General features: G+C 36.3%; 1 protein-coding gene across 7 annotated transcripts in view; it reads right to left on the bottom strand.

Annotated features, from left to right (window-relative positions):
- Nucleotides 1-26,056, bottom strand: part of NAMPT (nicotinamide phosphoribosyltransferase) — a 104,907-nt gene that overhangs the window by 47,067 nt on the left and 31,784 nt on the right. For 2 of the 7 annotated variants that reach the window (XR_010322657.1, XR_010322658.1), the window contains exons 8-11: nucleotides 25,166-25,285; nucleotides 19,577-19,717; nucleotides 15,030-15,164; nucleotides 5,872-12,139 (exon numbers count right to left, since the gene is read on the bottom strand). Coding sequence is in view for 3 of the 7 variants with exons in the window: in XM_023544521.2 (XP_023400289.2) it covers nucleotides 12,029-12,139; nucleotides 15,030-15,164; nucleotides 19,577-19,717; nucleotides 25,166-25,285 (507 nt within the window). In the remaining 4 variants the exon portion in view is untranslated. Of the gene's footprint in view, nucleotides 1-881; nucleotides 1,263-3,258; nucleotides 12,140-15,029; nucleotides 15,165-19,576; nucleotides 19,718-25,165; nucleotides 25,286-26,056 lie in introns of those variants that run through there. The other 5 variants (XM_023544521.2, XM_064289850.1, XR_010322656.1 and 2 more) reach the window with 4 other exon arrangements.

The raw sequence follows: 26,056 nt of genomic DNA, 5'->3' as shown, positions 1-26,056 counted from the left end.
CATTTAAAGTGGGCTTCCTCTAGACGGGCCTGGCTTTTTTTTAAAATCCAATACAATCTCAGCAGTGTTAAGACCATTTTCATGTAATTATTGATAATGCTTGGATTTAAACCTATAACCTTGCCACTTAGGTCTTTGATCTATTTTGAGTTAGATTTTGTAGAGTGTGATGTATTGGTCCTTTTGCATTTTTCTGCAAGTCGATACCCAATTCTGCCAGCATCATTTGTTAAAGAGACTGTTTCTTCCCCATTGAATAGACTTTGATCCCTTGTTGAAACCAGTTGTCCACAGATAGATGGATTTATTTCTGGGTTCTCAATTCTATTCCATTGGTCTATGTGTCTATCATTGTACCAGAAGCAGGATGCTTTGATTACTCTAACCGTATAGTATGTTTTAAGATCAGGGTGCGTGAGGCCTTCTACTTTGTTCTTCTTCATCAATATTGCTTTGGCTATTCGAGGCCTCTTTCCTTTCCATATAAAGCTGGTGACTAAACCAATCATTTCTGAGATATAAAAAAGAGCAGATTAGACACAGAAGCAAGGACGCACAGATGTGGGACAGCAGATGCCACATCATATGAAGATTGTCGAGGAACCGAGGAAGAGAAGCTAAAAAGAGAAAAGGAGCTTCCCCCCAGAGCCGACAGACAGAAAGCCTTCCCTTAGATCCAGTGCCCTGAATTCAGACTTCTAACCTCCTAAGTGTGAGAAAATAAATATGTTCATGAAAGCCACCCATTTGCGGTATTTCTGTTACAGTAGCACTAAGAAATGATGGCGTTGGCCTACGCCTGTCCTTAAAACTTCAGCTGTTTTAAAACAACAATATTCTTTATATATATATATATATATATATATATATATATATATATATATATATATATATATATATATAATATTTATATATTACCCAACATTATGGCAATTGTCTCTTTCTCCTATACTCTGCCAAAGGTGAAACAGTTCATGTGTCCTCTTCTCACTCTTTGAAATTCAGTTCACGTTAGTTGCCTTAGAAGCTCACTTATAACCCATTTCTGTTGCCTCATCTGTCTGGTGGGCTCAAGGAAAGTTTTTTTGAATATTCAGTCTTTTCTCATTGTTAGGGTTGGAATGACATTCTCTTGCAACTTCCAACATCTTAAGTGAAAGTGGAACTGCTGCTCTCCCCTTCTGATAGCTCAATTACTTTGATCCTTCGGCCATTCCTCCTTCCCATTCTTCTGCATCAATACTTTCTTTTCTGGATCATTCCTGTCAGCATATAAACATCCTGACATGAAAACACCCTCTTCCCTTTATCCTATATTACTATCCAGCTACCTTCCCATTTCCCTATTGCCTTCCAAAGCTAAACTTTAAAGTGCTGTCTATGTTCGTAGTCTCCAATTCTCCACTATTTACTTATTATTCAACCTCAATTTGATCTGGCTCCCCTGCCCTCCATTTTTCAAAAATTAAATGGCCTTCCCCACCCTCCTCGAGAAGAAAGTTTGATCCAATGAGCTACATTTTGTGCCCATCGAGATTTAAGGTGTCCTTGCCTTATCTGAACATAATATGGAACTAAAACATGCTTTTTAATCATTTGTGATATATATTACTCTGTTCTCCATTCCTGGCTGACAGCAATGAGGTATTTCTCTCTACATATGACAGGAACAAGATATTTTTCTCTCTATATGTGTGTATTATGCATACACACAAAATGCTAAATTAAGTAGCTTTTTAGTTACATGTCTCTCAGTTTTTTCAGTGGGCCACTGGCCCACAATAAAGCTCTCTTCACCCACCTCCGGCAGTTGGTCAAATTCCTCATTCCCAGTTGTCCTAGGTACCCCATTGACTTGAGAGACCAGTATTTATGATTCCATTTATCAAAAATGCTTATTGTCCTTTCTTGATAATAATAAAGGTAATAAATGCACATCATAGAAAATATTGACAATACAGAAAAGCACAAACCCTGAGCTCTTCTATACATGGAAATTGTCTATATAAACTTTCTACAGGTTTATTTTTCCAGGTTGTTACATGTGAAGGAGAGGAAGGGGTATGTTCTGACACATTAGTAATAGATTTGCATAGCCTGAACGTGATATGAACTGTGTCCTTTTTCCAGGGTTAAATCATCTTCCCCTTTGCTCCCTGTAGGAAAAAGTGACCTTTCCTTCCTGAGGCAAGTTCTATTACCCTCACAGAAACATTCTTGGCCATCTTTTGCTGTGCCTAGCTTTCTAAACAGTACGGAGAACACTGCTAATGAAGGTTTAGAATGGAGGTAATACGGTTTATAAAGCACTGTGAAATAAGTCCTGCATCAGTATTTGGGCTATGGCTCCAACCAGAGATGACAAGTGTTTCAGAATTCTCTGGAGATTTATCTAAAAACTACACTGGCCCTTTCCACTGTCATACCCTGCATGCATGATTCTGGAAAAGCCCCACAGATAATTCTGATCCTCCCCCTCTTCTACTCCTCCCATTAGTAGAAAGGGTAATATACTTAAACCTTGGTAAAGGAGACAGAGAATGGATATGAAAAACAAACTAGAAAAGAGTTCGGAAGTATAATTAACAGCTGCCACTGTTTCTCACAATGCATCTCTTCTTGCATGCCTGAACTGTCCGCTGTCATTCCTAATTGTGGCTTCCTATGCATCACCATAATCTGAAGGGTGACTGACAGAGGCACATATTATCCAGAAGCTTTAATAAAGCTCTGAGCACATTGCTGGAATGCCTGCCCCTGTGAGTGCCACATTTTGCTGGCACACTGTTCTGGAGCCCAAAGATGCAATGTGTTGTTTCAGCCTGCCTTGGTCAGAAACCTTGAATAAGTCATCCAATTTAAAGGAAAATAGCAGAAATGATTTTCACTAAATAGCTAACTTAAAAAATATCTTCAGCCTTTTTGCTTTGTATACTTTAGATTGCTTGTAAGTAGCAAACACTTGGAATTAAAAAATTTGCATTTTATCTGGAACATTTAGTCCATGTGGTAACTGATTTTACGTTGTGTGTAGGATACATGTATCGTTTATATATGAATTGTGTCGGAGGTATGCAGGAGAAAGATGTGGGCAGTCAGCTTCTGTAAAGATTCTTTAGTCTTGGAAGTCTTCTGGCTTCCATGGTTGCTGTTGAGAGTTCAGCTGTCAATCTGTCTCTCCTAAGGATGCAATCTTTTTCTCTAGCTGCTTTAAAGATTCTTTCTTTGCTTTGGTTGATTTTGCAGTTTCACTATGTGTTTGGGTATGGATTTTTTTTTTTTTAGATTTATCTTGCTTGGGATTCACTGGGATCACTGCTTCTCATCAATTCTGGTAAACCCTTAACCTTTATCTCTTAATATATAGACTCTACTCTTTTTCTTTCCTCTTCTTTTAGAGCTTTAATCAGACACGCTAGGCCTTCTCATTTTTCCATGTGCTTAATGTCTTTTTCACATCTTCCATTTATTTTGTGCTACATCCTGAGTAATCGGCTCTGACCTATCATCCAAGTCAATGGTTCCCTCTATAGCTGCATAATCTGATGGTAAATGCATCTGTTGTTAGTTTCAGTTACTGTAGTTTTCATTTCCTTAGTTCTACTAATTCCTTCTTCAAATCTGCTAGGTTATTTTAAAAATTTCTTATTCCCTGAAGACATTCTCAAGCTTATATTTTACCTCTTTAAACCTATCAGAGTTTTGGTTTTATAATTTGTTATTGAAATTTACAATTTCAATATCTTAACCCTTTGTGGATCTTGTTTCTGCTGGCTCATTCATGGGACCTTGTTTCCTTGTAATTACTTTGATTAAATTGCTCATTTCCTTAGAAAATTATTTTGGGAGTTCTTTTGGAAAAGGATATACTCATTCTTTCAAAGAGGATTTGCATTTATTTATGTCAGGCATTTAAGAAACTCAACCAGTCCAATTTAATCTAAGTTTAGAGTTTGAGGTTTTTCTAATATATACCAAATCAAACCCATTCCCCTTAAGTTGATTCTGATTCATGGTGACTCTGCCCCTAGGGTGTCCAAGGCTGTAAATCTTTATGGAAGCAGATTGCCACATCTTTCTCCCTTGGAGTGGCTGGTGGTTTGAACTGCTGATCTTTTGTTTAGCAGCCAAGTGCTTCAACCACTGTACCACCAGGCAGTCCTCGTAACATATAAAAAACATATAGGAGATGCAAATTTGGACTGCAAATCAGTGTAAGAGCCATCTTGTAATGACAGCTTCTTAGATTTTCTTAATTTCATCTGCCTGGAGCTAAAGCAACTTTTCCTGCAGTGCCCCAGAGGTATGCAGGTGGGTTTACAGTGGGTTCATCTTGATCCTGAGGTACAGCCATTTGGGGCCCTGATTTATGGTGAAAGTGTCTTTGATCTGACTTCCTACCTTAGACAGGCCTTCAGTTTTGATTTCTGTTCACAATGTGTTGCTGGCTTGCACAGAAGAGTCCCAGGTTTTCGTCTCAATTTTCCTGCTTCATGTGCTCAGATTTCTTAATTTTATTTCCTAAGCTTTTGTTTCTCTATCTGTAAAAGAGGCATTTAAAATAGCCACCAATTTTGGAATTGCATCAGTGATATCTGTAGAGCCCCTCAAGTGAGAAATGAATGAAAATTCTATTTATTTTGCCTTATTCGAAAAACAATTTAAGGGGATTAAAATATTAAGATTCCTAATAGCACCACTAGAACTTCAAATACAGAGGGAAGGGCATTTGGTAGAAAGGGCCTTAAATCCTAACCCCTGCTCTGCAGTTAACCAGAGGAAGAGTTTTCAATACGGAGTCTATGGAACTGGCTACTTTAAATTATATACAAAATGTTTTGTGTATGCACAAATGAGAATTTTTCTGGGAAGAGGGTCCATAGCTTTCTTCAAATTCTCAGTGAACTATATATAAGATAGCCTTTTTATACTTATGTAATTTAACCTCTTTATACCTTGGTTTTCTAATCTATAATTTGATGAAATACCCTACCTACTTCATGAATTTACTGTAAGGATTTTTAAAAAGGCAGTAATACGTAAACATGTTTTGAAAAAGTTATTCTTTAAAAAAAAAAAACTTATTAAAATGTTCTCGCGCCCCCTTTTTTTAACACTTGCTAAAATGTCACTACAGAGAGGTTACTATGACACTTTAGAAGTGTTTATCTTTATGGCATTTCCTCAACAAACATTTGAACGTCTACCATGTGCTAAATGCAGGGGATATAGATAAATAAAACACCATCCTACTTCAGGGAGTGCATTGTCTAGTATGGACATAGACTCAGAGATTTTAAGCGCTACTTTAATGGCACTAGTTTTTTTTTTTTACTTTAAATACACTCAATAACTATGAAGGCCAGAGGAAAGTCACCTGGGGTGGGGATGGCAGATGACTGAAAGCCACTGAAGGTTTCTTGATGGAGTTATCACCTAAAACGAGTTAGCAAAGGGAAGGCATTCCTGGCTGAGGGATCAGCATATGCAAAGGGAGAGAATGGTATAATACGTGCGTAAGGTAGAGAAGGTCAGTGATGATGGCAAAGAAAATGAAGGGGAAGACATAAGGCAGTATGTGTAGCATGGGTCAGATCAGGGAGAGTTTTGTAGGTTGGGCTAGATTCTGAGGAGTATCCTGCAGGCTAACGGGAACACTGAAAGGCTTTAAGTAGGGGACAGACACTATTAACATTCTGTTAGAATATGCTGATAGCAAAGGGAAGGGAAGATGGTTTGAAGGTAGTAAAACTAGTTAATTTTTGTGTCATTTCAGGAAGAGATATGAAAGCCTGAAATAGGAGTTGGAGAGGAGACACAGATAATAACATTACTTACTAGGCAAATCAATAGGACTATGTGGTTGATTACCTTTGTGGGGTAATGGAGAGGGAAGTCAAAGATGACACCCAGATTTCTTGCTTGGGTGGCTGGTTGAATCTCCAAATGAGAAAGGGAGTGTGATAAGTTTGGTCTTGTTCCATTTCAGTAGGCATCTGGATAGAAATGTGCATTAGACAAGTAGAGAGATTCAAAGGTTCAAAAATCTATTGAGATATTAAGTGTATGGAGTCTTTAGTATGTAAGTGATAGTCAAGACTATGTGGATGGCTGAGATCAGCCAAGGTGAATATGGAGAGAAATGTGATGTGCCAACATTTAAAAGGCAAGTGTATCAAGAGCCCAAGGGAGAGACTGGATCATCACAGAGATGGAGAAGACCCAAGAATGTTACAACGAAAGATAAAGAATGAATTACTAGAGTGGTAAATGCAAAAGAGGTCCTTTGGTAAGATATAAACTAAATTCATTCATTTGGCAATTGGGGAGGTTACTGTTTAATGAGACAAGCATCATTAGAAAGGTTTGGGTGAGAACCAGATGGGAGATGTATGAATGTGAGTATGTATGAGAGACAGAGTGAGAGTGTGTATGTGTGTACATGTGAGAGAGAGTGTGTAAATGAAGAGTAAATGTACATAGCTTGAGAAGTACAGATATGAATGAGAGAAGGAAGACTAGGGCTAGTGTTACCAAGAGAAAGTTATTATTTTTTAAGGGTGGTACAAACAGGAACACGTTTATTATGAGAGGAGAAAGCTGTAGAAAGACAGAGGCTGAAGGTAAGAGCTGTTTTCTTCCAGGGTCAAAAATCTGGTAATCTTCAGGCTGTTCAGGAAGACCGAATCAGAATTAAATTTGTAGCCAATTTATGGGAAAGCTCATAATCACAATAGCTAATCCATCTTAATAAAAGATACAGAATGTACTCCCTAGTTTATGTCAAAGAAGAAACAGCTCAGCAGCCAATTATATAATTAAAAAAATAAAGCAGGCCAGGGTTACTGCATTTTTAAATCAAATTGTTGCCAACCAAAGAGTGATATTTCTTTTTTTCTAAGGTGAACATAAAACAATGTAAATCAGAATCATATTCTTCTGCACAAAGATAATGCTATGAACTGGTAGAAAAGTTACTTGCCAGACTACATTATTCACCTAGAGAGCAGTGTGGGCCCTGTACAGAGGTAAAAGCCTCAGGTCCCTTGAAATATACCATTTAAGTCACCAAGAGTAATGCAAGGGGTCCATTAGCCCATGTGACAGCATGCAGGCAAAATTCCTTTATTAAGGACCCATTTCTGTGTTAGTGAAAAAACTTTGATTAAGTTGATAATTACAGTGATTCTAAAACTCCTTTCAAGAACATATTTCTTTTTTGCTGGAAGTCCCCAAGGAAAAATTTTAATATACAAGTTTTAATGGAATGAGGAATTGTAAAACAAAGAATTGCTTTAGGGGCAAGTAACAATTACAGAAACTTATGAATAAAAGAAAAAGATAATTTAAAATGAGGAGGGAGGAATCTGAATACATATAAGAGGTAACAAGGTATCACTGATTTTACTATGCTGCAAAAATGCTTTGGCTGGTCTCTTTAAAAGATAAACAAAATGTAAATCTTTAAACATTCAACACAAAACATGTTTAAGGCCTTGAGCCTTAGACCTATTCCACTGAAAGGAGTGTTTGCAGCAGCCAATAAAACCCAGACGAAACTTCTTCTCCATTCATTCATTAATTCAACTAATATTGCTTGATTGCCCGGCAAGGTGCATCAAACCACTGACAACATATGAGACAACTTTTGAGTCAGTCTGTACTTGTCAATAAATGCCTGAACTCTTCAAAGAGGCTGTGCTGGCTTGCCTTTTCATCTCATTCTCAGGACTGAAAGGGTTAGTGGCCTCCACCGCCACTTCCTGACCATTAATTCCCCAAGTTCTTAGAATAATCCTTGATTCTTTTGAGGCTCACACCCTTCCTTTATTGCTGCCTCCTGCAGCTCTGATTGCTCCCCTTCACTCACGGGATGCTTTGGCACCTGACTTAGTTTTCCTCTCCATTCCATCTTCTGCCATCTTTCTGGATGATTTTAACGTCCATCCGCACAACCCACTTGTCCTCTCAGGTTCCTTAATACTATCTTGGTTCCACTTATCTTTATTTCATTCAGCCACTGCACAGTCACATCTCACCATGCCATGAATCTGCTGTTCTCAGATTATTAATCCAAGCATCCTAGTTTGACAACAATTTCTATCCTCCAAATCTGCTTGTGCAACTACTCCCAATATATTACAACTGTCATGTGACTGTCCACTGGAATTCTAGTTTTCCCGTCCATTAGACGGCTTTGTGCTGGCTTCACTTCTGTTCCTATCCAGCTAGCCTCTGTAGGAGCATTATTTCAATAACTCTCATGCCAATATACTATACTGAGCGCCCCTGCCTCTTTGTTGTTCTATCAAACTTATCTGGTAAAATCCTAACTCCTGCACAATGTACAGCTTTTAGCATTCTTGGAGAGCAATGTCACTAAGGCCACCAATTATTTCCCTGTGGCTAAACCTACTTGACCTCTCAGAACATTCAACACCTGAGCTGAGAAATGCCCTTCCTTTAGTTTTCAGGGCTTTACTCCACCTGGCTTTCCTTTCATCTCTTTGGTCACCACTTGTCAGTCTCCTCTGCCTCTTTATCCTCTGCCACTTAACCTTCAAATGTTAAGAGCTCCTCTTGGTTTTGTCCTAGGTCCTCTTTTCTTTATACTCTACAGCAAGAGCCAGCATACTCTTTCTGTAAAGAACTAGATAGTTAATTATTATGGCCCTTTCTGGGCCATATTGCTTCCACTGTGACTACTCAACTCTGCCTACTGTAGTGTGAAAACAACCAGACAATACTTAACTGAAAGTTAAGTGCTCCAATAAAACTTTACTTACAAAAACAGAGCGTGGGTTGGAATTGGCCTAAGGCCCATGGTTTACTAACCCCTGCTCTGTAGTCTCTCTAGGAAAGTATCCTCTGTCCTCAAACCTGTATACCCAACAACCTACTTACTCTCTCCATTTAAATGTCTCAAAGGCTTTGGAAACCTTAACACAGGAATTGTGCTCTTTCTCCCAAAATCAAGGCTCCCTCCAGTGTTCTCTCTTAGTAAGAGGTAGTGCCATCCATATAGTTGCATAAGGCAGAAAATAGGAGTCATCCTTGACACCTTCCTCTTTCTCTAATTCTTTGAACTGGAAGAATACCTAAAAAAGGCAGGTCTAAAAATGTCATTACTTGAAGCACACAGTCAAATTTAATGTTTCACTAATATGGCTAAACTTTATTTCCATGTTTATTACATGTTTATCTTTAATTCTGAGTACATATTAGAATTGATTTGACATACGACTTCAGAGAAAGTTAACATTCTCCCCTAAATGGGTTAAAAAGAAATGTAAAACTACAAAATATTTAAGTGTGAGTTCTAAATTATGGCAAACAGAACAATAAATACCTTGCCATTTTTCTCCTAATTTTCCAAGATGGATTTCATTATAAATTTTTTAAAAATAATTTATTTCAAGAAATTAAATAAGGGATAATCATAAAAGCTATTTTACTTTTATAGAGAACAAATAATTTGAGTCTTAACACAGAACTCTGACCTTCTATTTAAAATATAAATACTTCATGTTATTATGAATTGAGGGGGATTAATTAATATGTCAACTACAAATCTAATGACTTAAGCAAACTCATACACGCCATTTGCTCTTGTTTGGGAGACTTAGGCTGATTTAAGGGTGACACACGGCAGAGTTCTATTTGATATCCATGTTAACCATTTGGTGCTCAGCATGGGGGTGATCAAATACTAAGCCTGTGGTGGCAGAAATTCAGGATAAATCAGTTCCAAGTGGCTAAGACCTAACAGAATTAATTATTCCACCTCCCACCCCAATCTGTGAACATGTACAATGTACGGCTTTTAGCATTCACTGAAAGTTTCAAAATAAAACTCCTCCAGATATTCTAAAACTCCTGAAATTCACAGAACACAAATACTGTTTGTAGTGTAATTCTACTGTTTAAACAAATACAAAATTATGGGTGCTTATCAAAATTGTTATTGGTAATAAATATAGTTTCTTTTAATTCGCTATGATAAAACCCTTAACACATTTTGTGAAAAAAGATGTGTTCTTAATACCACTAATCTTTACTTAAATATATTTAAAAAAACCAGCTTAAAATTATTTTTCATCCAGGGGATACAGGATGAAGATTCTCACTGAATGTGAATAACGCTCATTGTTCTCACTAAACAAGTATTTAGAATCACCTGCAAAAACCTATATTCTAATGCCTCTTATAAAAGACATTTAATAAAGATAATTCACCTCTAACTAAATTTTTCTAGTGGCAGAGTATTTTCTCATGTAACTGTTTAAAACAGATCATTTATGGCTTTTCAGTTTTTAAAACTTCACATTTAATATCACATTGTTAAAGCTTTTTAAAATTAGTTTCTCAATATCAAATTCCTAAATGAAAAAAGAGAGGACAAAAGAAGAGAAAAATTCCATTGTCAATTTAGCCTCCTCCCTTCCCTGCAAACCAACAGTTCATTAAAATTCAAGGCACACTCCTTTTTTTAGAACAGTGGTCAGCAAACTTTTTCTGTAACAGGCCAGGTAATAATCTCTTAGGCTTTTTAGGCCATATAGTCTTTGCTGTAACCATTTAATTCTGCTGTTATAATGTGAAAGTAGCCCATAGACAATGTACGTTTACAAAAACAGGTACCAGGCCGAATTTGGCTTGCCAACCCCTGCCTTAGAAGAACACACCTAAACATAAAAAAGTTGCCTGAAAAAAACTGTTCTCTAGTCAAGTACAATGACTATTTCAGAGTCTAGCAGTCAATCACTCCAGATACTCTAAAGTCGAACAATTTGAATTTATCCAACTTTCTGCTTTAAGATTCTTCTACTGAAACGTTTCATGGGGGTAATTTACATTCATATGAAAACTTGCTTGAGTATTATTTGAGGGATTATGTTTAAAATTAATAAATGATGCCCATACAATTTAATATCCAATTTAATTTTTTTTAAACTTAATGAAAAATGTAACAAAATCAAAACATTTTAAAATAAGTATAATCACTACCAGCTCCAGTAATTCATTTAAGAAATATCAACTACAGAATATGAAAAATAAATTCAGAAGTGTAATTACTTTAAAATATGCCATTTCCACTTCTGTCAATATTTTACATTTATGTATATATTCTATAGTGGAAGCAGAAATTCTCTCTAAAAACATTATATCCTTAAAATCTTGAGGTGCACATTAGCGCCAGAGGCAATATCTGACATATAAAATTGCAGTACAGGCCTTTCAAATTTGGCATTTCACTGGTACAATACAACGACCAAGGTACATAATCACTGTACAGTGCCTAAACATTCCAGTATCAACCATTATCTTGTTTGATGTAGAATGATTAATACATATTCTACAAGGGGCAGTGAGGTTAGTAATTCTATTGGGTATATCCTGACAATTTTCAAATTGTACAATAACACAAACAACTTTGTTAAGGCCATGTTTTATTTGCTGATTAATGGACAAAAGGCAATGTAATTTATTTTCAAGTATTTTCTTGAAAGTCTGTGCTCATAAAAATCATGAAAAGTTGGAAAGAGTGTTAAATCACTGAAACTTTAAATATATCTTACACAATCTTGTTTGTACAAAAATACAAGTTAAATATAAACATAAAGCAATCATGATAATTTTATGCAAATCTGTTTTATGTGATCTTCTGTTATATATAAAAGTTTCTCAGTTCTGTTATTTGTGAAAAGATCAATACCAGATTGAATTACTATCTATTGGCAAAGGGCCCTAAAAAGCTTACTTTAGCATTAATCTGTTACATGGTTAAGTGTGTTTCCTAATTTGAGATCACCTAAACACTGGAAAAAAAGAGAAAAGAATGAAAGGGCAGAATGTCCATAAACCAACAAATAATTTGGCTGTAATGTGTCATAAAACACAAAGAAACCCCACGTATATGTACAATAAACACTATCTATGCATTACACACACACACAGTGTATACGTGCGTACAATGCACATATACACATGTACACATCCATACACACACAGAGCCATAAAACAAAGCCTAATGAGGTGCTGCTTCCAGTTCAATATTCAGTTTTGCATTTTCTCTTACTTCATCAAATGAATAGCTTTTTGTCACTTCTCCATTCTTGAAGACAGTATGAAGAAGATCCTGCACAAATATAACAATACTAAAAATTAATGATCACATTAAAAAAAAGATAATAAATAAAAAAGTTACACTTTGATGAATTAGACTGCTAACTAGTCAACTATACAGAGATAGTGATGGTGTTCACGCTGTGAAATGATTCAGTACACAAAGAATGCTGTAAAGGTAGGCAGAGAACAAGATATTATCCAAAACAGCAATTCACTGAATTACCTGGTAGGCTGAAATATTTAACTTTTATGAAAAGGAATGATCTAAATATTACATTCTTAAACCACTTTTACTTAAAGGAAAAAACAAAAACAAAAAAAAAACAAACCTTGTTGACCAATTTTTAAAATTAAACATGGAAGATATTTAATGCTTGATTGCCCAGAAGAACTATGATTGTCACTGATAATCATTAATGACAGATGCAGCAAAGAAAGCCTGTCAAACCTTCCCTTATTTCTAGCCAACAGACTAAACACTGATTAAATGTGCCAGTGTGGAAGTTTAATAAATTTGCTAGACACTGAGTTTTGGGCTTAAAAAACAATGACGAAAACAAAACAGAAACAGGTACTATTCCTTAACTAATTCACAGTGACTGAGTTAAAGACTCTGTGCATACTCCAAAAGCCATTGACTCATGTAACCAATGATCCATACCCAGAGTAATGACGATAAGAGAATTAGTACTAAATTTCCTTTTGGGTCTGATAAAGCCATCCGTCTTGCTAAGGAGTTATCTGCCTTTAGTTTCTCTTTGAAAAATCTGTGTAAGTTATCTATTTAAGTTTCCCAACAAATCTGAAGATTGGGGTGCATATGACATTATCTGATATTTTGTCATTGTGACATTTTAGGTTACACGGCTCTAGTTATAGCATTTTCTTCCATAAATTTAAATATAACCTATCAAGGAATGCTGCGTCCCATTCTTCAATCAAAATATATAGATGATTATAAATTGATTACTACTTCAAATGGTCTAATACATCATTTACATACTCTTAAAATCAATGCCATCTAAAATTATACTTTTACCCTTAATCTAAAGTGACTTTATTGCATCTAGGATAAACTAACAAAATCTTGGTAGCTGCAGCATTAAGTGAAGGATGCATGAAGAACTGCATAACAGGCTACATAAAGGGATCTAATTTTAAAGGACTGAGTAGGAATTTTCATTAAATAAATAGGCAAATGTTATTTCATTAATTCTGGCAAAAAATCTTTAAGAATAAAAGTGGCAGGTTAGAAACAGTAAATCTGATGTGTACAAAGAATCTAAAGTAATAAAGCACTGTGTTTATGTTTAAAGTTTTTCTCTGGGAATATGAATATTCATGGGTAGTTTCCCTCTAAAAACCAACATTTTTTTCCCCTTTAATCCAGTAGCTGAAAATCAGAAATTCCTTAATTTTCAACGTGAAACATAAAGGTACTTTAATTTTTTTTATATTATATATATTACTTTAGCATACTATAAATTTTACCAGTTTGTTTGACTTGAATCAGAAGACTTCATTTAAGTCTAGGTTATACCATTTATTAATTTTCACATCTGAACCAAGTCACCTTGTTTTCATTTTGCACTATTAAGATATCACAATGTGCCATTTTTAGAGTTGCTGTGAGAATCAAATGAGGCTAAACCAAATCATGTGAACTGAATACTATTACTGCTTAAAAAGCGGCATTATCTTTAACAACATCCAAGAATTTGGGTAAAAAAAAGAGGAAACCCTGGTGGCGTAGTGGTTAAGTGCTATGGCTGCTAACCAAAGGGTTGGCAGTGTGAATCCGCCAGGGGCTCCTTGGAAGCTCTATGGGGCAGTTCTTCTCTATCCTATAGGGTCGCTATGAGTCAGAATTGACTCGGCGGCACTGGGTTTGGTTTTTGTGTCCTTTATTAAAACTAACAACTTTTACTGTAATGAAAATAGCTTTGAGAAATCTTTCTAAGAAAGCATTCCTTCCTTTGGGTATTCTTCATTATTCCTCTTCAGAAATGACTCATTGCCACCATATTTTAAAGCAAATAATACACGTTTTCTATGTTTGTTTGCCAACCACACCCTCCCCCTGCAAGGTATTTTCAAAGATGTTTTCATAAGAGCCGCTATGCCAACTTACGTTTTTACATGTTGCTGTAAAAAAAATTAGCATAGCACCCTTACAAAAATATCTCAAGGGGGGAGGGGAGGGTGTAGTTGGCAAACAAATGCAGAAGGTGCACACTGTGTAAAAATACAGTAACTGGCAGCAAAAACTAGATCAAATATACATAAGCTTGTTGAGGGTCATCAGTCACTACCGTGCTAGTCACTATGTGGCAAAAACCTTAAAAAAAAAATTATAAAAATTTTCATTCACTGTAAGTGACTTAGGACATATTTCAGTTACAATGAACCTCACTTATGACTGTTTTCTTTTCTGTGGTACTTCTTATTGTTAGCAATTTGCTGGTGTTATCATTCTCAGATGTTCATTTGAAGGTGTTCAATGTTATGATTTATACGATACTGATAATAAAAGGTAATAATGAAAACTAAAAAAAGTGTGTGTATATATATAGTATTCAACTTAAGTCAGTTATTTCTGACTTAAGTTGAATACTATATATATAGTATTCAACTTAAGTCAGAAATAACTTACAACGGAGTCATTGAAACGGAATCTGTCATAAGATGGGGACTACCTGTATAGGTTTCATATTTATGACCTAGCAACTTTTTATTTCTCATCTTATTTTCGTAAACTAGGTCCACGATTACACATTTTACAATAAAACGACTCTGTCTTTAAAAAAAAAAAACTGTTCTGAATTTAAAAATACAATGACATAACAACCTCTACCAACCTTCTACTGTTAAAAAAGATATATATCAGCATAGATACATACATGACCATATTCCTCAAGAGCTCCTTTTCCTTCCTCAATCGTAACAAAATTCCCTGCTGGTGTCCTATGTAAAGACAATCGACCTTTTTTGGACCTTTTGTTGGGATCTGCAACTGGATCCTTGAAGACATTAATCTGGAATCCAAATTAATAAAGTTAGAGAAATAGAAGACTCATGATCAAAAATTTCCAACCAGTTCCTACTTAGAAAAAAAAAAAATACACACACACAAATTTTAAGCACTTTAGTTGTTGTTGTTGTTAGGTGCTGTAGAGTTGGTTCAGACTCAGCAACCCTATGTACAACAGAACAAAATGCTGCCCAGACCTGTGCCATTCGCATAATTACTGTTGTTTGAGCCCATTGTTGCAGCCACTGTGTGAATTCATTTCGTTCAGGGTATCCTTCTCTTTTGCTGACCCTCTGCTTTACCAAGCACCATGTCCTTCTCCAGGGACTGTTCCCTCCTGATAACATGTCCACAGTACATGAGACAGTCTCCCCATTCTCTTTCCCAAGGAGCATTCTGGCTGTATTTCTTCCAAGACAGACTTATTCGTTATGTTGGCAGTATACCATACATTCAGTAATCTTTGCCAATATCATATTTCAAGGCATCAATTCTTCTTCAGTCTTCCTTATTCATTGTCCAGCTTTTGCACACATATGAGGCGATTGAAAATGTCACGACTCAGGTCAGGAGGTCTTTTGCAGCAAGTCTGCCCAATGCAATACGTCGTTTGATTTCCTGACTGCTGCTTCCATGGGTGTCGATAGTGAGTCCAAGTAAAGTGAAATGCTTGACAACTTCAGTCTTTTCTCCATTTATCATGATGTTGCTTATTGGTCCAGTTGTGAGGATTTTTGTTTTATGTTGAGATGTAATCCATACTAAAGGCTGTGGTCTCTGATCTTCATCAGTAAGTGCTTCAATCAAGTTACTGAAGCTTTCAGAAAGTAAGGTTCTGTCATCTGTGTACTGCAGGTTGTTAATGAGTCTTCCACCAATCCTGACGCCACATTCTTCTTCATATAGTCCAACTTCTTGGATTATTTGCTCAGAATACAGACTGGGTAAGTATGGTAAAAGGATGCAACCCTGATGCAAACCTTTTTTGATTTTAAACCACGCAGTATCCCGTTGCTCTGTTTAAATGACTGCCTCTTGGTCTGTGTACAGGCTCGGCATGAGCACAATTAAGTGTTCTGGGATTCCCATTCTTCATAATGTTATCCATAATTTGTTATGATCCACACTGTATGCCTTTTGCATAGTCAATAAAACACAGGTAAACATCTTTCTGGTATTCTCTGCTTTCAGCCAAGATCTGCCTGACATCAGCAATGATATCCCTTGTTCCATGTCCTCTACTCAATTCATTTTGAATTTCTGGCAGTTCTCTCCTGATGTACTTTTGAATGATCTTCAGCAAGTTTTACTTGCGTGTGATATTAATGATATTATTTGATAATTTCCCCATTCTGTTGGATCACCTTTCTTTGCAATGGGCACAAATACGGATCTCTTCCAGTCAGTTGGCCAGGTAGCTGTCTTCCAAATTTCTTGGCATAGATGAGTGAACACATTCAGTGCTGCATTCGTTTGTTGAAACATCTCAACTGGTATTCCATCAATTCCTGAAGCCTTTTTTTTTTTTTTTTTTTTTACCAACGCCTTCAGTGCAGCTTGCACTTCCTTCAGTACTGTCGGTTCCTGAGCAAATGCTACCTCCTGAAATGGCTAAACATCACTCAATTCTTTTTGGCATAGTGACTGTGTATTCCTTCCATTTGCTTTTGCTGATTCCTGTGTCATTCAATATTTAGCCTACAAAATTCTTCAGAACTGCAACTCAAGGCTTGAACTTTTTCTTCAGTTCTTTCTGCTTGAGAAATGTTGAGTGTGATCTTCCATTTTGCTTTTCTAACTCCAGGTCTTTGCACATTTCATTATAATATTTTACTTTGTCTTGTCGAGCTGCCCTTTGAAATCTTCTGTTCACCTCTTTTACTTTGTTATTTCTTTCTTTCGCTTTAGCTACTCTACATTCAAGAACAAGTTTCAGATGCTCTTCTGACCTCCATTTTGGTCTTTTCTTTCTTTCCTGTCTTTTTAATGGCCTTATGCTTTCTTCATATATGATGTCCTTGATGTCTTCCCACAACTCGTCTCGTCTTTGGTCATTAGTGTTCAGTGTATCAAATCTTTTCTTGAGATGCTCTCCAAAGTCAGGTGGGATATACTCAAGGTCACATTTTGACTTTCGTGGATTTGTTTTAATTTTCTTCAGTTTCAACTTGAACTTACATATGAGCACTTGATGGTCTGTTCTGCAGCCAGCCCCTGGCCTTGTTCTGATGATATTAAGGTTTTCCATTGTCTCTTTCCACAGATGTAGTCAATATGATTCTGTGTTTTCCATCCAGCAAAGTCCACGTGTATAGCTGCCATTTAAGCTGTTGAATAAAGGCATTTGCGATGAAGTTGTTAGTCTTGCAAAGTCCCATCATGCGATCTCCGGTGTCCTTTCTATCACCAATGCCATATTTTCCAACTACCAATCCTTCTTCATTTCCAACTTTCACATTCCAAACAGCAATAATTATCAATGCATCTTGATTGAATGCTTGATCAATTTCAGACTGTGGAAGTTGGTAAAAATCTTCAATTTCCTCATCTTTGGCATTAGTGGTTGGTGCGTAAACTTGAGTAATACTTGTTTTAACTGCTCCTCCTTGTAGGCTTATAAATATTATCCTAACACTGACAGCGTTGTACTTCAGGATAGATCTTAAAAAGTTCTTTTTGACAACGAATGTGATGCCATTTTTCTTCAATTTGTTATTCCTGGCATAGCAGACCATATGATTGTCTGATTCAAAATAGCCAATACCAGTCCATTTCAGCTCAGTAATGCCTACAATATGAAACTTTATGTGTTCCATTTAATTTTTGATGACTTCCAGTTTTCCTAGATTCATACTTCGTACATTCTACATTCCAGTTAATGGATGTCTGCAGCTTTCTTCTCATTTTGAGTCATGCCACATCAGCAAATAATGGTCCTGAAAGCTTGACTCCATTCTTGTCATTAAGGTTGACTCAACTTTGAGAAGGCAGATCTTCCCCGGTCATATTTTTAGTGTCTTCCAATCTGAGGGGAGCCCTGGTGGTGCAGCGGTTAAAACCTATGGCTGCTACCCAAAAGGTTGGCAGTTCCAATCCACCAGCCACTCCTTGGAAACTCTATGGGGCAGTTCTGCTCCATCCAATAGGGTCGCTATGAGTCAGAATTGACTGGACAGCAAAAGGTTTAGTTTTTTGGGGGGGTTTCCAACCTGAGGGGCTCATCTTCCGGCACTGTATCAGACAATGTTCCACTGCTATTCATAAGGTTTTCACTGACCAATTTTTTCAGAAGTAGACTGCCAGGCCCTTCCTCCTAGTCTGTCTTAGTCTGGAAGCTCTGCTGAAACCTGTTCACCAAGGGTGACACTGTTGGTATTTGAAATACCAGTGGCAGCACTTCTAGTATCACAACAACACTTAAGCCACCACAGTATGACAAATTGATAGACTCATGGTAGAAGTACTTCCTAAGTATAATTAAACCAATCCATATTCAACTTTGAGAAATGTAACTCTAGCCTATTTTGGAGGACAGAGTCATCTGTTATGAAAAGAACAGAATCCAAATCTTAGATATCCTTTCTTAACACTAAAGAATACTCCATTTGCAGGAAGTCTTTCAGGTTTTTAATCATGTGACCCTTAAAGTACCACCTTCTATATTACAAATTGACTTTAAATTTATATTAAGTACAATAAACACTTAATATATATTGAAAAATATATATATGCCAATACTATGTATACATAAACTGTAGAGAGGGTTTCCTACTTCTTAACCTTTCCCTTTTGTTAGTTTTTACTCTGTTACCTTGTTATTCTCAGAAGCAAAAAAGACTTAAAGAACCTCAAGACAGCAGAATATTGGCTGCAGGATCAAAAAAATAGAAGGCAAAACATTATACAAGCAACTAGCGGTGGCAGTGAAATGAAAAACAGATGAGTCAATCCCAGAACTCTCTAAAGGAAGATGGAGTAGAAATAAGGCAGGTAGCCAACCCAGGTACTCTTAGGAAAGGAAGTTCTTGGCATCCCTCAGCCCCACCCTTTGCTCCAAAGAATCCCCAGCTCTCAAAAGCCTATAGCTAGTGGGATTGTTGATGATGGCTAGGTCAGCTGACATTCCCACTTCAACGTGGTCAACTTTTTGTTTCAAAGGTATATACGGAAGCAGTGGGAAATTAATGACCTGTATTATACTTCTTTTTAAATTATTTTTCACCTTCTTTTTCTCTTTTTTCCTCTTAATCAGGTTGTTACCTAACATCTCTTTTCTTTCCCTGTTTCTGAATCAAGGTATCTGACAATGAATTAACAGTCCCGAAGTACATTACACTCATTCAATAACTACACTCTCTACCTAGATACATATAAAAGGTATTAACACACAGAAGGAGTAAAAGCTGAAGGACATACCCCAAGGCCATTGGTTACCACATAACTACACTTGAAGGAACAATTTAAGAGATCTCTTGTTAACTTCTGCAGCAAAGCTCCACCAGAGCCAAAGGCAATATTTTCAATACTCCATTTTTTTTGCTTCATGCCTTCTAAGATCTAGAAGATTAAAAACAAACACCAAAATATAAAAGTAATTTGATTTTCCATGGGCAATACTGATGAATGAATTATTCTAGATCTTTTTTATAACAGTCAGTAATTAGAAAAGAAGACCTAGGCAAAGTCATACTCCATATTTTCTAAGACCCACCCACTCCAAAAAGGAAGCCTTTAAACTGAGGGATACGTTTGAAAGGGGAGAGTTTTATTCACATTTCTAAATTGTTGCGGTTAGGGTTGGGAGAATTAAGGAAATGAGAGAATGACAGAGAGAGAGAGACACAGAGAAAGTCTACAATTACCTACCTAAGGTTACTTCAGCCAATGTTTATTCTATCTACCTTATTAGGTTATTGCCTAGACGCCAGCAGCACAAGCAATGGGGCCTAGGCATTTACCCCAAGTTACTACACTGCAGAAATGACTCTAATCATCACTAATAAACTGCAATATGTCATCCTATTAAATGTCATGCTGCATACTGTATGCAAAGACACATATAAAAGTTAACAGATATTGACGGAAAAACAGTATAAAATACTCTCCTCTGCACAACAGTTCAGCCACGAGCACAGCCATTTTATTCAGGCTGGTGCTCCAGTGCCATCAAAAACTATGGACAGAGGCACGTGTCAAGAGTTATCACTGGATCATTTTGGGAGAACGAGTATCTAGAAGCCAGTTAGAAAGACCTGCATGAAATACAGTTCTGGGATCTATAAGAACTCTTTAAAGGGACACACTGTCTAAAAGCTACATTAAAGATTTGTTTCTTATCAATGTCATTTGTATTTCTTTCCTTTAGGTAGGGCATCTGTCGTTTTATTTAACAAATTCAATCACCAAGCTTAATAATAGCTTTGTGTGAATTAGTAACACAAATTCATCACATTCCCCCCAAATACCAATAGCCTCAAACTGATTTTTCTCTCTGTTCTTTATTTTCAGTGTGGCAAAAATAAAAATATACAAATCCCAACTAAGCACCTTCATCTTTTAACAACCCCACATTTAGAAAAGCAACTTTCTTTTTAAAATCCTAACCATCTAATTCTCCTGCTAGATGTACTTTTTTACTATAGGTATCAAGATGGAAAAACAATTTATTTTAATGTGATTCCTTAGGTTGTACACAAATCTAGTTTCATTTCTTTACTATTGCACCTGAACCCAAGGTACCCAAAGGCCCTGAATTAGATTTTTCACGGAAATGACTGTGAACAGGCTAAGTTAAAAAATAAATGCAGAGAACAGAAAAAGTAAGGGAAGAAAAGGAAACAGACAGATGCAGGGTAAGGTGGCTTGGGTAAATAAAATATAGAGAAAATAGTTTCATTCTGTCACCTGACTTTGGATATGCCCAGAAGCACATCAATGAGTAAATCACAAAACCACAGAATCACCTAATGTCATATTACTGTACTTCAGGCCCACTTTCTTAAAGATATTCTTCCCATATAGCCTCACCAAAAGTTATAAAATTTGGACTAAATTTACAGTTAAAGTTCAAGTGAATTTTTCTATTAACAATATGGAAAGCTATAGAATTAGTGAAAAAATTTCTATTTTAAAACATTTACACACACAAATCAAGGAAATCTGATGAGATGTAACAAGTTGGCAAAACATCACTATAGTCTTAGACACTATACTTTTGTGTTGAATAAGACATTTTCATATTTCATATTCAAGGTATCTAACATAACCAAAATGAAAAGAATCAGATTATGCCATTAGTATTTAAATAATTTTCTTATCACTATCATACATTTGAACCATTCTTTACAATCTACAAGTGCTTTCACAATACATTTCCTACATGCAGGTAGAAAATTAATTTGCTCCTATTTACTACGATTTACATAAAACCAACATTTTATGTAACATCTGAATCTCAATCGCTGCACCAACATTGTGAAGCTCAGGGGAAATTTCCTACAAGGGTAGAGACAAAGATCCCAGGAAAAGAATTCTAGAATAGCTAATGGGAAAGAAAGAGGAAAAAAAAAAGTTGACCAGTGCACAGAATAGTATCTACATCTAGGAAGAAAAATGTTTAAAATATATAGGACTTGACTTGCAAATAAATCTTCCTTTTGCCTGCTTTGAGAATTCAATGCCATTTTAACTTCATTAATGAACCACGTCAATGGAGAAGTTTCAATGATAATCAGTCAAGAAGCCTAAATTTCCAATTAAAATATAAATTGAGAAAAAACGGGGCGGACACTTTTCTGTTTTGTCCAAAAAAAGACAGGCAAACTCATTTTGGTACACAGTGGAACAAACCAATAGTGGGGTTATACTGTAAACTCCATAAAATGTCACAGGGCAAACTGACTATGAATAACAAAGTTCAAGGGTGAAGTTGATGTTGACATGTCGTGGGGTTGTTAACCAATGTCATAAAACAATATGTGTACTAATTGTTTAATGAGAAACTAGTTTGTTCTGTAAACCTTCATCTGAAGCACAATTTAAAAAAGTGAAGTTGACATTCAAGAAGTTAGCTGTTTTCAATTAAACAGATTTTTCATTTTTCCAAAATTAAGGCATTTAATTTAGCCTATGTATAAAACTTCTGTGAATTTCTTTCCCTGCTTCTAAAAGCGTATTTTAACCCACCTCTTACGAAGCAAAAGAAAAAAGGTAGGTATTATCCTTTGGGTAAATCAACACATTTGAATGCATTTGCATTAACACAAACTATTCAGTCTCGGACTGTCCTGTTTAAAGTTTTGCCAATGCCAAAACAACCATCAAGAGTATCTGTCTCGACCGTTATTATAAGAACTCAAGAAAAGGTTTAAGCACATTAGAACACATTCTTTGATGGTTATGAGGGTGGGGAGGGAGGAGGAGGGGAATTCACTAGCTAGATTAAAAAAAAAAAAATTTTTTTTTTTTTTTTTTGACAAGAATTACCTTAGGTGAAGGAAAGAACAACACACAATATAGGGGAAGTCAGCACCACTGGACTAAACCAAAAGCTAAGGTTTTGGAACACAACCAAACACTTCGAGAGACAGTGAAGGAGAGGCAGTGGTCTGGAGACCATGGTTTCAGGGTACATCTATGTAACTGGCATAACAAAGTTTATTAAGAAAACGTTCTGCATGTTCTGCATCTGTGAGTGGCGTCTGGGGTCTTAAAAGCTAGCAAGCGGCCATCTAAGATGCATCAATTGGTTTCAACCCACCTGGAGCAAAGAAGAATGAAGAACACAAGGAAAATATTAGCCCAAGAGACAAAAGGGGCCACATAAACCAGAGACTCCATCAGTCTGAGACCAGAAGAACAAGATGGTACCCAGCTACCATCAGTGACTACCCTGACAGGGAACACAACAGAGAGTCCCTGACAGAGCAGGAGAAAAGAGGGGTGCAGAACTCAGATTCTAGTAAAAAGACCAGACAATGATCTCACTGAGTCTGGAGGAGCCCCAGAAGACATGGCCCCTGGACTCTCTGTTAACCCAGAACTAAAATCATTCCCAAAGCCAACTCTTCAGACAAAGAAAAGACTGAACTATAAGACATAAAATGATACTCATGAGGAGTGTGCTTCTTAGTTCAAGTAGATACATGAGAGTAAATAGGCAGCTCCTATCTGGAGGTGAGATGAGAAGGCAGAAAGGAATAGGAGCTGGCTGAATGGACACAGGAAATCTGGGGTGGAAAGGAGGAATGCGCAGTCACATTACAGTGATAGCAACTAGGGTCACATAACGATGTGCGTATAAATGTTTGTATGAGAAACTAACTTGAGCTGTAAACTTTCACCTAAAGCACACACAAAAAAGAGTATTTGTCTCAGTATTTAACTTCTTGTTCATGGATTTAAGAATAAAAGTTACAGTTTTAAGCTGATTCTCAACTTTAAAAAATGCATATTCATTCTCAAAGAGCACACACACACACGTACGTCAGGGAGCCACACACACACACACACGTACATCAAGGAGCCCTGGTGGTGCAGTGGTTAAACTTTCGGCTGCTAACCAAAAGTTTGGTAGTTCAAATCCACCAGCCACTCCTTGGAAACCCTATAGAGAAGTTCTACTCTGTCCTACTGGGTCGCCATGAGTCGGAATCAACTCAACGGCAATGAGTTAGGGTTATATGTATGAAGACAAAAGAAAAAAGAACTTTGGTTTTTAAAGGGAAGCTCAAATACCTGACTGAACAACTCAAACAGCTGAACACTAGAACAATGAAGGGGTAGGCACAACCAGCGGGAACAGTATTGGGTTAAAATGAATTTTGTGAAATTGTACAGTACCCTGCCTATGTTTCTTCAGCAGAAAGGATAACTGAGTGTTGGTGGGTACTTCTTAAACTATCTAAAATGTAGGTATGGGTCGTAGTACTTAACGGATACCAAGGCAAGAAACTGTCAGTTCAGCTGAGTGAAGGTTACAGCAGCAATTAAATACACCAGCTCAGATTTCTATACTCAGGAGTTCTGTATTCCCCCTTCTTACTGCAGACTTTTCTTTCTTTCTTTTCACATGAAAGTCCCTAATCTCCCAACACCAATATACTTAGAGGAGCTGAAGGAGGTCCTCTGTCCTCTTAGGCAAGGCAGCTTGGGAGAGAGGCTGTGGAGGAAACTTCACTTCTGTTATTTTAAGAGACATCTATTTCCGACGCTGCATTTTGGAACTCTTAAATGCACATCACCACAGAAATACTTCTTGTTATACTCATAGTTCTCACTTTCAAATGAATCTCTGGAAAACAAACTATTTACAATCTGGGTATTGGCCGAGCACCAAACTCTTTCAAACAGAAAAATCGTTTAGTGACTTGTACACTTTAAAATGCCGGTGGTTTACAATACCAGTCTGGATTTTGATGTCAGTGATATTCTTATTTTTTACGGAATATCTTAGGTACAAGTTAAAATAACAGAACACCTCTTTAAAGCTTACTGGGAATTAAAAGAAGCAAACATTAATGATAGTATAACACATACTATTTGGTTAATCTAGCAATAATGGTAATGGCAGTCAACAATTTAGAAGAAGTGACAAACTACTTTCTAAAAAGAGTAACTGTACACATTAATACCATCCATTTCACACTGATAAGAGTATGTGAAGCTCCATTTCATTAAAACTGAGACCTACTCAGGCAGGGTCAAGACCTTTTTATTTACTATATAAGAAGCATTCCTTAACTGGTATTTTTTGTTTCATAGTAACACTTCTTTAGGCGCATCATCCATGGAGGCCAATGAGGACTGGGAGGAATAAGACAGTGTGATTGACTGGTGCTATTGTTTGTAAGTTTCAAGGAATTAACAGATAGAAATATACCATCATAAATAGTTATAAAAAAACCTTACAATTGTGCTTAAATTATTACGTTTCTTATTAAGTTAATAAAAAGGAGCTTAATTATAAGGATTGCTTTACTAGAACTTTTAATATAAAACACATACCTCTTGTAAGGTATTAATATCTACTCCATCCCCTTGAATAACTCTAAGGTAAGGTGGCAGTAGCTTGTAGCCCTTTGAGTTCTCTGTAACAGGGAACTTCTTACCTAAAATATCCAAAACCTGTATGGAAAAATAACAACCAACACAAAAGAACTGTAACTGAAAAAAAGTATAAAAACTTTCCAAAGTTAAAAAAAGACTGCATTGCGAGACAATCTTGGGAATTTAAAAATTCATCAAATTATGTTAAAACTCCTATAATACTATGTATAAGTCCTTTTAAATTTAATCCCAACCTTTTATAACTGTGTTAGAAACGTGTGGTATTTTCTGTTAAGTAAATTTATTCATAAAGTGGCTCAAAACCTGTTTTTTTCTTCTCATTTTTCAAATACGCCTACAAGGAAAAAAAAATCCATAACATTAAGGAAATTAAAACAATATAATATTTTTAAACAGTATGTAAAGTATCACTAACAAACTCATGATTATACTTTTGATTTAAATTTATTTGATTTGTGCCCAATAGTTTTGTCTGGTTTAATTTTGTCCGACAGAACCCAAATGTAAATCCATTTGAATCACAAAGTTCAGATAAATTGTGATATGGAGAGAAAGCTGGAAATGAACCACATGTAACCTATAGTTTCTCTAGGTCCTCCATTTCGCTTAAAGATGACACGCATTTTTTAAGTCAAAATGCATAATATGCAAATCACCCTCACTCATTCATTAACTCTTGAAAGTTTTGTAGCAACTGAAATACCTAGCACAAATTTAAAATTTCTTTGAAATCTTGGCCTGGGATACAAAAAACCTACCAATCAGACACATCCTCCAGCCCAGCAAATAATTACCTTTTCCTACATAAATCAATTAAAGATTCTAACA

Source organism: Loxodonta africana, chromosome 8 (genome assembly GCF_030014295.1).
Source record: "Loxodonta africana isolate mLoxAfr1 chromosome 8, mLoxAfr1.hap2, whole genome shotgun sequence".
In the NCBI taxonomy this organism is placed as follows: Eukaryota; Metazoa; Chordata; class Mammalia; order Proboscidea; family Elephantidae; genus Loxodonta; species Loxodonta africana.
The sequence above is the reverse complement of the archived record's forward strand: the minus strand, read 5'-3'. Positions and strand labels throughout refer to the sequence as shown.